At 46.0% G+C, this 13,821-nt stretch overlaps 1 protein-coding gene across 1 annotated transcript in view; it reads right to left on the bottom strand.

Moving 5' to 3' along the window:
- Positions 1–13,821, bottom strand: part of LOXHD1 (lipoxygenase homology PLAT domains 1) — a 218,785-nt gene that overhangs the window by 38,439 nt on the left and 166,525 nt on the right. The window contains exons 34-35 of the mRNA XM_019496142.2: positions 12,111–12,238; positions 3,249–3,366 (exon numbers count right to left, since the gene is read on the bottom strand). Coding sequence (XP_019351687.2) covers positions 3,249–3,366; positions 12,111–12,238 — 246 coding nt within the window. The remainder of the gene's footprint in view (positions 1–3,248; positions 3,367–12,110; positions 12,239–13,821) is intronic.

The raw sequence follows: 13,821 nt of genomic DNA, 5'->3' as shown, positions 1-13,821 counted from the left end.
ACAGTGTTAATGAGGGTGAAGATGGAGCTGAGAAAGAGCAGGACGGAGCTGAGAATCAATAGGACGATCAGCCAAAGACCTGTACAGACTTTGGCCTGTTCACGGCACCAGTCCTTAGACACACTAGTATCGTGATGGCTCCATTGAGGTAAGGGAAGCACTACTCTTGAGCACTTGCTTGTAGCTAACACTTGCAGCACCCGCTAGGCAGGTGGGAGGCAATCTTTTCTGTTCAGCTCTGTGCAGGTGTTTGGATGGAAAATGCAAAGGAGGAATCGGACAACTTTGCCACTCTTGACAGTAAAAACAAAGCTTGGCCGTGTGGGTGAGTCTGTCTCTGTTGGAGAAGAACAATTTTGTATTCTTCCACTCAAAAAGTCCCCCCAACCTTTCCATTTTAACTCTCAGCTTACTGAGTTACTTGACCGCTACTAGCAGGGTTCCTGGAAGGCTCTTGTCAAGTAGCAGGAATAATTAGCACAGGACAACTATATAACCATCACAGCACCTATAAAGATGCCACGGGGCAGGCATGAAGATATGAAAGCACACATTTTAAAAACTGGCCGCCAGTTTTCGGCCGCCTAAAAACTCCTTTTTGTATCCTTGTGTCAAGGTATTTAGAAGAATTCACAGATTTGCTGGGATGTGACAGAGCTGCACCACGAGCACTTCTGCTATGGCCTTGAGCTCGGGACCTCTGGGCTGTCAATGTGCACCTTTTGCACCCATACCCCACAGGCTGATTTTCTGTTTGCAGGTTTGGGACGTATATTAGTAAACTGTCACATCGGTGTATGAGGACAGGCGAGTAATAAGCATCATCGTAACCATCAATACGGTTGGCCCCTCCCCACCATGCTCCACATCAAGATTTTGATCCCAATAATACTTTTCCATGTTGATATTTTAAATCTGTTGCCTTTTGAAATGCAGTTTGGGTCTGAACATCAGGTTAGATGCCCCTCTGAGATTCTGAATGGAGCTGCAATGAATCTCATGCAGGCAAAGTCAACACTATGAACGTTTCTCTGCTTGTGAATTGAGTGATTTGGCTGTGTATCACCCCATTGATAATCTATGCATTTTAATTAGTATTTATACACTCCTACTTCTGGTAAACTAAAGGCAGCATACATTATGACCAGCAAACGGTTGGCAAAAAGACTAAGGAGAACATAAAATAAGAAACACTTATTGTTATTTCACTAGGAGAAAAACATGGAGAATATCCTGTGAATAAACAGACCAGCAAATGGTTAATTACAGGGTTGATGGTTTAATCTAGCTTCTCATTTTACCATGCTAGTTAGTACTGTGAACCATCTGTCTGAGATTTTAGCGCTACCCCCACATGTATTTCATTATGCAGTTTTAATATGCACTTTTGACAGAAATGGAAATGGGCTCTGATCAGTTTTCATGTCACACCAAGCTACACAAGTCTTCAAATTTGGAATACAAATCAGAGCTTACAACGGCTCCCTCCCTTCATTTTCCATTTCGCTCCGGTTCTGACTCACAAGCTGTGAATGTAGTGTAGTATTTTTACCTTGGGGGAGGGGAGGGCGGTAGGACTGTACTGTTCCAAACATTTCAATACAGCTAATAGGGAAGTTCTGCTTGCTTAACTTCCTTCTTCTCACCTTCCTTTCTATCCTGAGAATGGAGTTGATGCATGTTCAAAAGCAGCTAAGTCTCATTTTTAGGAGTGTGTTTCAAAAGAGCGGGTTTGACCCATTTGTTATTTGTCTACCTTTCCCTGCAACAGCTCTGGGACTGGGGTGTTGAGCCCCTGGACAGCCAGGTGAGACTGAGGTGTGTTTGTTCATATTTCTCAGATGGCCTTATTGAAAGCCAGTGGCATATTTGTGTGACTGGACTGTTGCAGCCACTGGTTGTTCAGAAGGATCAAGTGGATAGAAGTTGGTGGAGCTTGCCCTCTCTATTAAGACACAATTACTTGTTATTTATAACTCAGTCCTGCAGGATCAGGAATATATGTGGCATGGGCAACTGGTGCCACCTGAGTCTGGGGGTGCACCTGCAGAAGCTGGCGGTGGGGATGGGGCTGGCGAGCACCTGCAGAAGTCAGCAGTGGTGTCAGCAGTGGGGCTGGGGCTGGCGAGCACCTGCAGAAGCCACCAGCAGTGTTGGCGGTGGGAGACAGCCCTGTCAGGAGGGGGCACATGCCCCCTCTACCAGTCACCTATGATATGTGGCTCAAGGTGCTAATTCACAAAGCCCAGGAGGGGGTTCTGGTAGGGTACTGATACAGATCACTGAGTCAAACCAGACAACTGTATAGATGTGTCTATATGGCAGAGACAGGGCTAGAGATACATGACTTGATTTCATTCAGTATGAGGAAATAGGGGGCAGGCACAACCCAGTCAAAGGACAGGGACCAGCTCAGAAGCAGTCCACTGGTTTCCCAGTCTGGCCACTAGACCAACACAACCTGTCCTGATATAATAGTTACGTTGCAGCAACACAATGTAGAAGCCATCACAGGAAGTAGCATGGCAGGACTGAAAGGTGATAGCTTTCTTTTGCTCCAGATGCAAGTATTCTGGTCCAAAACGATTGCTTTGGGGCCTACGAGAAGGACATAATATTTGCCTCATTCTTTACTGGATGAGCATTAGCAGTTTGCCGAGATCTGCTGGTTCCATAGAGACCGCTACTGCACGAGCAGTAGATAAGAGCGGTTAAAGCCATATTATTAACACCACTAGAAATGCAAGAGGAAACTCTTTAATATTTGATATAGGGAGAAGGAAAAAACACCAGCCAAGGGAAGGAGATATATTGTTTTGAAGGATTTACAGTTACTTGAAAATATCTTTTTAAACTCTGCCCCACACCCTCTACTACCACATGTTAGTGCATGATGCTTTCATCTTCAGAGTCCAGCTAGGCTTTCTAGGAGCTCACGTAACACCACTGAGTTTGTAATGTCTTGGCACCGAGCCACTGTTCTTTCCGTAGAAGGGAAACACGAGGTCTAACCATTGACTTAAAGTTACACGTTACATTTACTTCCCCCTCCTCCCCCCCTTCCCATCTCCTTGGTCTTCATTTCTGCAGGACAAGAATTTGGAAAGTGTGAAAGGGAGGAAAGCTCCTAAGAGGAAACGTGATGGCTAGAACGGGAACGGCAGTGCTTCCTCATTACATCTGGCCATGCCAGAAAGCCTCTACACCGCAGAGCTAATTAGCTGTCTTGTGTTAAGTGACTGCAATACCTTCTCTAGGAACCAGTCTGGGCGACTCCCGTTTCCATCAGTTCGAATCCTCATCTTCCGAAGCGGTGCAATATCATTGATCTCCATGACAAAACTGTCCTCCTGGGCCCTCTCAAATCTGGAGAAATGGAAAGGTCACTCAGAGTTTGCAACATCCATTGGCTATTTCAGGCTGACAGTCACCAGACCCTGTCCACACTGTGACTCAAGCCACACCAGCACAACCACTAAGACAATGATCATCAATCACAGTTCTAACTACACCAAGCTGGAATTGAGCTTTCCTGTCCAGTTGTAAGCCATCATAGCTGTTGCAAGCAAGCAGTTTGGGTGGGGATTATTTTTCCCGAGTATCAAGCCAGTACAAACCCTAGTATAAATTTGCCTCAGATACTCCATAGCATAGCTTGCTATTCTGGTTGTAACTGCTATATCTCTCTTTACAGCTTGTGTGCAAATTGTAGTACTGTTAGAGAGGGGTTCAAGCTAAAATCCCCACCTAAACAGGTTGCCCTCCCCAAGGCCTGCAAGTTTGAGCCCAGAATCAGATGCTGCACAGTTCTCTTTCCTTGTATAAACTGTCATACAGTGGAGTTACTTACTCTGATACAATGCACATGTAGATGCTGATGGGGCAGGCTGTAGATGCCGATGGGGGCATGAGGGTGCTTCAGGGCAGGGGCTGCCTGACAGCTAGACCTCACACTAAAGCACCTTTGTGCCCCAGCCAGCCCCTCTGCAGCACACTGAGCTGGGACAAAGCAGCCCTGGGCTGGCAGGCTGACCTCAATGTGCTACGGTCCCAGGCACATGTGTGAATGCTGTGCCCAGGAGCCATAAACTCTAGTGCAAACTGTGCTGGAGTTTATTGCGTCACACTAATATTGCGTATAGACGCATCCACTGGGCATGAGACACTGGCCATGCATCCATCTACGTGAGACACTACATCACTGAGCTACAGTGACATAGTATCAGTGGGCACAAACCGTGATGCTGTTGGTACTGTGCAGTAGTGTCAGAAATAACCTGTGCAGCAATGGGACTGTGCAATTCTGGCAGTTAAAGCAAGTACTAAATGACTTGGGTCATTAGGGTCAGGTCATTTAGTTGGGTGCTTGTGTAGATGCACCCGCTGAGAACTTTGCATGGAGCAGAGCTACAGCTCTTCATGTGTTTGGGGAGAGCCACACACACTTTGAGCATTACCACAGGCAGGAGAATAAATAATAATACTACCCTTCCCTGGCAGTGTACCTGCTCCCAGTTGTGCAAGGCTGTGTCATGAAGGGAAAATACTGCCTTACAACCTATGCTCAGATTACACCTCTGAGCATGAATCTGATATCGTCACACTGTTATCTCAGCCTGTATAGCTGCAGATGTTAGCAACAGAAGTTGGCATGAACACTGAGGTGTTCACTTCCATAGATTCCCAGAGGCATTCAGATGTGAGGTTACGGTACTGCCCTATTTCTAGTTAGTCATGGCTAAGTTTACCCAGTGCTTATTCCTTTGCAAAACCTATCTCTGTGCCTGCCACAACACTTTTCTGTGGTAGTGAATTCCAACAGGGACTTTGCATTTGCTTTTATGCTTTTTGAAGATCCATTCCTGTTTCTAACTTGGTAAAGACAAAAGGAGAAGGAGTAAACGACCAATTTTCATCATCTCATCGTTGTTTTTAAAGCTTTATGTCCCTGTCTCATTTTTGTCCTTTCCAGGCCAAAGAAGTCTAGCTTCAGGAGTCTCCTATTATTCTGTACCTATATCCTCCTCTCTACAGGAACTATCCTCATCCGAATATCCCCATCTGTTACTTCCAAGAGCCGTCTGCCCTATGCAGAAGAAATGGATGGCCCAAGTAGGTCTCTTCTCTCTTCTACCTCCAATTTACATGAACACACAGGATAAAGGCTACAAGTCTGAGCAAAAACTGAAGAGGGAAGGGAAGAGCACTAAAGACCAACTATTTGGTACTATGCCTTTTCTAGGATGCCGAACCATTTATCTACAGCAGCGTTTCTCAACCCGTAGGTCACGACCCAAAAGTGGGTTGCAAGAATATATGAAAGGGTCGCAAACATACTTTAAAAAGGGATGCTCCTTTATGGAAGAAAAATGTGGGAAGCCATGGCTTTTCCCTTGCAGGCTGGCAGATTTCCAGCATGCAAGGGGCTGCTTGTGGCCCCCCTGCCCCATACACCCTGCCCCTGCCCCACACATTGGGGGCCTGGGGCCTGGGGGTAGTGGGTTGGGAGTGAGGGGCACTGGGCCAGGCCTGGCCATCAATGTTTCCAAATGGTACTAGTCCAAAAAAGGTTGAGAACCACTGATGTGCAGGATTGCATTAAGCTTTCTTCCCCATGCCAGTACTTATTAATATTTTTATTGTTCAGAGCTCAGGGTACTAGCAATAAAGCAATTAATAATGCCTTAAATCTGTGGGAGATTAGACCGCTATTTCTTAATAAGGTGGCAGGCTCCTGTGAGTGAGCTGGTACTGGCTGGCAGCAGCGAAGACGGAAGTTTTTTAGCAGTTTTGTCTACAGTGCTTCTCCTCCCTCACACTCCTACTTACATGCTGACTACAGACATCTCCGTGACTCAGGGGAACTGTTGGACTAAGAGGCAGCAGGAGTGTCAGACAAACTGGCAACATGCACACTGAAGCCATGTGTGGCAGGATGCTGTCCCAGGGTGTACCCCTTTGTGGCCAGATACAGCCTTGCCTAAAATATTTAAGGTGATATTCTCCTTCTTTGGGGTCTGATTAGTTCAGTCTTTACAAAATATGGGATTAAAGTGCTGCACAGTTCTCCTTCCTAGGGCTGTATCCCCATGCCAGCCTGGCAGCCTCTGCTCCTTTTCACCTTCTTCAGATATTTCACAGCCAGAGCCTATAAGAGGCGAGGAATGGGGGTAGTTATATTGGTCCCCAGGCTTGGGCAGTCCCTAAAATCAGATCCCTCTATATCCTGTTTCCAAAAAGGGAGGTGTGGGGCCCCCTACCAGGATGTATTGGGCCTTTAAATTTCTCTCAGTACCCCAGCAGTATTCCTGGTGGGATCCAGGCAAGCATCCCCATCCCTTTCCAGGTTGTTTGCACTTTCTCAGCTGCCAACTGGGTTTTAGCATGCTCAGGATATAGCTGATTAACACCTAGCTCCCTATCCCCAGCTTGTCTGCTGCTCCCTTAACCTTTCCTTCCTTAATAGGGCCATGAACAGGTGGTTGGCACCGGGCCCAGCTACTTGGTAAGAAAGGGATAAAACACTGTTGTAATAATTGGAGCTGATAGAGCTCTCCTCATTGCAAGCTCAGGTGTGGGAAGTCAGTGAGAGTTTATAAAATGTTCCAATAGCTTGTGACAATCAACAAGGACAGACGGGAGTGTGAACAGGAGGCAGAGACTGGATTGCTCCCCAAGGACGGGCTTGTCGAGCAACTCCAGGGCTGTGCCTGGGCCACGAATGCTAAGCGGGTAGAGGATGGAACTGAAAATTAACATAAAAATGGATGTGTTGGAAATTAGGTGAATGGGGGAAGGAAACACTAAGATTTGTCCACTCACTACCCTTGTTCCTAGATGTTTAAAAAGGGCGGCTTTAAGAAGTAAAATAGTAGAAATGGCTCCTGGGAGATTTCCTAGGGAAAGGCAGACAGGCCGCTATTTTACTCCAGAGATTCTGTCCCGTGTCAGCGAGCCCAGATTATCGGGACTTCATGTCCAGTGTTTTGCAAAGGACACCTGACTGTTACGGCTCTGCCTTCAAGGACCCTAATTTAATAATCCCTCCACTCCTGTCTCCCTTGCTGTCTTTTCAATGCATTCTTCCAGTTGTAACTCTTTCTCTCAGTTTTCATCTGTTCGGGAGGCAACTGCGGCAGCAGTGCCAGCCAAACGACCAGTGAAGGAGAGGGAGCCGGCCAGATAATCCCATTCCAGAGAAATGAACCACAATGCAAAGCAATAGCTGTTGTGGCCAATCTGCTAGGGCAGGGTGTAAATCTATGACTGACTACCTTGTGTGCTGAGATTATCAATGAAGGTATGAATCCCCTACCTTTTACTAACCATGTTCTCCTCCCTCTCTGAGTCCTGTTCATCAAACGCAGGAGTAATGGCCATCCCTGCTGTGAACACCTCAAGATTCAGTTCCCAGAATGAACCCTTCCTTCCCTACTAAAAAAGATAGCTTGACAAAATAAAAGACTAATCAACATCCTCTCTCTGGTAAAGGGGCTCTGATGGGTTTCATTTAGGTTGCCTGGTCTCACCACGCAGCTTCAAAAATGGTTTATGTTTTGGTTTTGATTCTTTTTCTTCAATATATTTGTGAATTTTGGCATGCATTTTCCAACGTGTGTGTAAATGTCTCTGTTCACAAACTCCTCAACCATGTTTAACTGCATAATGCTGTATGGCGACAGGGTTATGTCAACGCCTTTGACTCAATGAGCCCATTTATTCCAATGAAATTAAGACCACTGCAACTTGAACAGAGCAAGGACACCAGCATTTCTGAGCCAGAGCTACAGCATGTAAAAGCTGCTTTATCCAGTGCATAAATTAGAAGTGAACCTTTATGAGTAGCTCTGTGTGCAGCAACTATGTTTTCACTATGTTGTGAGGGATCCTGTCTGAAGATACCTTTGGTGACTGATAGCACAAACTGTGTGGATCTCCCTCATCGTGTCCTAATGTCGTTATAACATAAGTTACTTCCCAACTTTTTAACCAATTAAAGAAGAAGTTATGTTTTTGCCTGGCAAGGCCATTCAGTCCAAAGATTTCACCTGTATCTAGCTGTTCATTTAGAGCTACCTTGAAGGTCTGCCCCAGCAGTGCCTGGAAGTAAGAGGCATCCCTTCAATATTTCCGCAGACGACCAGTGCTGGCATGGAGTTGTTTTTCTGTCTTAGAAACAAAACCAATGTCTCATCTCCACACTAGTTGGGGTTGCCCATTGGACTTAATGCACTGGGAAAGCAGATGAGCTACAGAGATGGGAAGGGCACCATGAAGAACAAGTTCATCAGCACTCAGGCACTCCATGGCTTCTAACCGGTCTTTTGGGGCATTTGTACACATGAGGCTATTACCATGTACACATGACAAAAATGTCACTTTGTGTGGCTTAGTGATGTCACACTGTACACGTTCAAACATTTTGGGGGTTTCAAATGAGTTTGCATCATTGCAAACTAAATTATATCCTGATGTAGTTTAGTCTGCAACGATGCATTGCAGGCATTAGTCAGCTCATTCCCTGGCTGTAGGAGAGGTGGGCAGGCTCTGCAGAAAAAAAGTATCAGGCCCCTCACCACTTCTGACTTCAGCAGGTGCCTGACAAGCTGCTGGCAGGCCAAGTGGCCCCCAAGCTGTGGGGGACCCCAGTCCTTCCCTCCGCGGTGGCGGCACCCCCCAGGGCTGCCCAGAAAGGCTGCTTGTGCACTGGGTGCTGCCCCAGCTCGGAGGGTCGGGGAAGAGTTGGATCCGGAGGCATCCCAGCTCAGAGGCAGCACCCAGCCAGCTAGCAGCCCACCTGGGTGGCCCTCCAGCTGCCACTGCAGAGGGAAAGATCAGGGCTCCCTGCAATTCAGGGGCTACTCAGCCTGCTGGGAGCTCATCCCCCGGCCATGGGCAGGCTCCGTCAAAAAAAAAAAAAGGATCAGTTCCCTCACTGTAACAGTGACAGAAAAATAAAACCCTACCATTTCAATTAAAAAACCCACTGTTTCATTTTAGGGGGAACAGAATGCAGCCCTAAGAATGAAACCCCCGTCATGTGTACAAGCGCACCTGGGTATCTCTAATAGGAGAGAGGGGGAGAGAGGGGAAGATGGCACCAGCAGCTGTAGCTTTCTGGAGCCTGCCTGGTTCAGAAAGGACTGAATCCACTATGCTGGTTTGAGTCCTTTGAAGACAACGTAGAGATTTTAAGCAGGGATATCCTTAACAAAGGACACCGTTCTCTTTACATAATGGAGAACAAGAATGATTCAAGATCATTTGAACAGGCTCACCCAAGGAAGCGTTTAGTAATGACATCTGCAAATAGAACATCTTCCTATTGGAAGATCCAAAGGTCTCTTCATCCTATTGAACGCAGAACTCTTACCTGTTATGACACCAGTCACAGGGTCACAGTTCCCCAAGTTAATGTGCTGTGAGGCTGTAGGCTACATATGGTATCCCTACCACAAACTGGACCTGAATTCTATTCTAAATTCTAGATCCTTCTAGTCTACAGCACTCCGGAAATGACGTAGAAGGACATATTTAATTTAAATATTAGAAATCCTACATTTTTAACATTAGAAAATAAGTCATATGTGGGCCTTTGAGACTTAGCTTAGGCTATCTTTGCTTTTTCAGTACACACAGATTCTTGTTTTGAGAATGTCTAACTGTATTGTAGATGCTCTAAGGGAGAAAATGGGTGGTTTTAGGTGGCAGGTAGGACTTCTGACACCCAAGAAGATACTGGAGTCAGGATCAGTTTACAGACTAGGTATATTAACTGGCTGCTCTGGATGAAATGATACCAGAAGTGGAGTAGTTACAAACCATAACTTTTACTCCTCATCTTTAGGTTTCACAGGGTGCATGTACACGTGCGCTTTATTGTGGAGCTGACTAATTAGCTCTGCAGTAAAGCATCACCATTTACACATGCACCCATATTAGGGTGCAGGAAACTAACTCCGCTGTAGAATAGTACTGTCTGGGACAAGTACTATCCTACAACAGAGTAGTTACATGAGCCGAAACACATGAGTAGACAGTGACCAGGGCCAGCTGAGGCACAAGGCTGCTATGGTGTGGGGGCTGCCTGCCAGCTAGCCCCACACTCGAGAGCCCTCGTGCTCCAGCCAGCTCCTCTGCAACACATGGAGCTGGGGCAGAGCAGCCCCAGACTGGCAGGCTAACCCCACAGGCCTTCTGCCAGCTGGGGCTGCTCCAACCTGGCTCAACATGCTGCAGCCCTGGGCGCACATGTAAATGCTGCACCTGGGAAAAATAACATCCAGCAACTGCTCCACAGTTCATTGCTATGTGTTAATTCCACATGTAGGTGCATTCACAGTACACAACAGCTGGATATAAATCCTGGGGAGGTTCACATTGCTCCTAGACCAGGCTCTCTGCAGGCTCAGGCAGACATGGTTGTTTTGGCCTACATTTACTTTGGGTTTTTTAAGGGTTTTTTTGTTTGTTTTTTAAGGGAAAAAGAAATCGTAGGCCATGTCTACATTACCTCCTGCCAAATCTCACCACTTGCCCCCCAGCCTGGCAGGCAGCGCTCAGACAGCTAAGATGCATCCTGAGCATGCTCTCCAAAGAATCTGTCAGGTGGAGTAGAAGGGAAGAGAGGGCTTACTTCTTAGTGGCCATCCCAGACCCAGCAGGGAGGGAGCGTGGACTAGCCTTACCTTCTCCAACAAACATGGATTCCACAGCAAAATCTGCATAGCATACAAGGCCTCAACCTCTGGTGACAGGATACTACAATATCTGCAGATTCCCTCACAGCGTACAGCTTTAAAACTACATAGAAACAACCTTTGTACAAACAACAAAGGATTATACCATTGGTTGTACAGTATATTCCATCCTCCTGTCTTGTTCAAGGGTGTGAAGAAATCTCCCTCTGTCTGTCTCTGGACTGGGACATTTCAGGCTTGGGGGAGAATGTATCACTCATATACACTTGGGATTGTGTATGGTCAAGTGTGTTTGGATTTATTTTGCTGTGTATCTTGTTTGTGCTGTATATTTTGCTTCCTCTAGGACTGGAGAGGACCACCTCCCATCCCCCTTATTGTGTCTAGAGCCTTTGTCTTAAGTTTCCCTCCAAGGAACTAGTTGAACCAGTTTGGTGACTCTGGCTACTTCACCGGGAGTGGAGGGGTGCTGACCACTATTGAAATGACTGGTCTGCATCAGCAGTGTTCAAGTAATGCCTATTTCTGGTTGGAACCAAGTGGTGAGGTCAGAAAAGTTATTTAAGGGTCAGGTCACCTAGTCGGGGGGAGGGGAAGGGGGGAGGGGGCTCTCTCTTCCTCCAGTGGGCATCTTGGAACAGACTCAAGCAGTGAACCTCCAGAGTGAGTCTCTCTATGGATGAACCAGTGAGTATGTCTGAAAATTAGCTAGTAGATTAGATTATTATATATTAAAAGGGTCCCCGAACCCAAATTTGATGAAAGGCTCAATTTATTCTGTATTGCTCAAAATGTTTTGTGTTCTCTTAAACTTCCCTTGTTCTACTCTTCTGCCCCATTCTCTCTCTCTCTGATCAATACAAGGCTATCTGGCACAGCACGCCTAGCTGTAAATGCCTGAGGGGAGAGGGGTCAGAGATGTGTTTCACTCCTAGCAGCGCTCAGCTGTTTATCAACTAATTCAGTCCTACCTGAGAACATCCTGAGAGGCTCCAGACTACAAGGAGCACCCAGAAATACTACCAGTCGGCAAAGCACCCCCAAGGCTGGCTGGGTCTGTGTACCCCAGGCTGCACAAAACCCTAGCAGAGACCAGTGCCCAGGTGGTGGCAGCATTACCCCAGGCTTGCGTGAGGTCTCTAGGAAGGGGGACGGCCAGATGTAGGCTCCCCAAGGGAGACTCCCGAAGCGTGATTTTGGGTGTGGCACAGTGAGATGGGTGGCTCAGCACAGTAGCCCCCTTCTGTCCCACCACAAAAGGAGCCTGATCCTAAGTCATTTAAGTTACTAAAAGGTTTGTCATTTATTTCCCAGGAAGCAAGAGCACAATCCTAATGCACCACCTTTAGATTTGAAACGGGAGGTCTGCTCTTGCCTACTTTTAAGGACAAAGTTGGCCAGGTACCTTACCTGTCTCCATTTTTGTCCAGCTGCATCTCCTCAGTGCTCCCATTCGATCCAAAAACAGTCATATAAATACTGGTGTCAGTGCCAGCGCCTTGTTGGTCTCCAGTCACAACTGTAACTTCATAGAGAACCTAGCAGGAGTGGAGGCTGTCAGGTGATGTCACATTGCACACGGCTATTCTTAACTCAAACAAAAGCCTGAGCAAAGAGCTGATTAGGATCTGTACCTTGTCTGCTTTTTAAGTGCACTAATCAGAAAGATACCGTTCCTGGTCTCCTAATTCCAGTGTATCCCAGTACTAAGATACTGGCAAAAGTTACTATGGCATGTTTCCCTTTTCATCATCTAACCTTTTCAGCAGCTATAGCATCTTCTGACAGCCCACATAATGCATTTGAGTGAGAGATCCTCTCGTCATACATATGTGCACTTGGGGAGTGCTGGGCACCTGATAAGCAGCAGTGTCATGTAATAAGTGGCTGCTCTCATGCAGCCTTATCTGCTTTGCTGACAAATACACCTCCCTCCAGATGGATCCCAATATTACAAACCTCTGGGCAGCTTCAAAAGTTTGCCATTAAAAAAATAAGATTCCCAGAGAAAGGCTCGTTCCTTTTTCTCAAATACAGGATGTATCCCCAGAGTGCTCAGTGGTAATGGGGAGCTCTGAATAGCAACTATTCCCAGTTTCCCAATGGGATATACATTTGCTCTGGGGTCTGCAAGGTAGGCCAGTCTTTGTACTGGAAAGCAGTTTGGCTTATTTTCAATCGTCTTCCTCTGAAGTGTGAATACCTGGACTTATCAGGTAGACTATTTCCAAAATACCTAAATCTCAACTTTCAGGGGAATTAAGGCTCCTAGGTCCTTATAGTTGACTTTCACATATTTACCCCTAGTAACAAAGGCAGCTGGGTTTGTCGGTGGAAAGATATTGAAAGCAGTTCCAACACCAGACACGACTTAATGCTGTGATGCACGAGGTAAGTTTTATCAGTATGAATTGTAGGTACTGCATTTCTCAAGAGCAGAGCAGAAATAACTTTAAGGAAAGACTGCTTTCAAAATGTTCATTTGCTTTTGAGTAATGTTCCCCTTCCAATCTCATAAAAACAGACATTTTTAAACCTTGATACACTATCCTGGATCCTGTTTATACCATATATTGAAGAGGAAGAATGCCCCCCCAACCTCCCCCTCTATTTTGCAAGTGTTTTAGAGTCGTTTTAATCTCAGTAATGGCACAGTAGCTTGTTATCCCGTGTCTGTCTCAATGTCAAGAATCCAAATGAGAGAAATAAATCAAAGAGCAACAAATTCAAATAGATGCATTCAAGTTATGTGGTGACTGTGCAAGACCAGAAGGAAAATTAGCCATTAACTTTCCTAATCTAGCTAAAAGCCCTCATTCCCATCAGTGCTAACTAATTAAACTCATTTGGGATTTGTAATCTAATCTAAGGGAAAATTGGCAAAAATAGGTTTTGAAACTGCTCAGAACATGAAACATACTCTTCTCATAGTGTGTGCAAGGCACTTCCCCTGGTTTCCATCAAGCCTTCCAGAAAATAATTCAGGTCGATGAATTCACTTAAAGAAGCAGCGGTCAGAATTTGGTTTTTAAAGGAAAACTGAGCTTAAACCTTAATGTAAATATGGATTATGGACAAGACATTAGGTCACTGATACAAGCCTTTAAAAGTTGTCCAGGTG

Source organism: Alligator mississippiensis, chromosome 3 (assembly GCF_030867095.1).
Source record: "Alligator mississippiensis isolate rAllMis1 chromosome 3, rAllMis1, whole genome shotgun sequence".
NCBI lineage: Eukaryota > Metazoa > Chordata > Crocodylia > Alligatoridae > Alligator > Alligator mississippiensis.
This window is presented reverse-complemented; position numbering and strand designations above follow the sequence as displayed.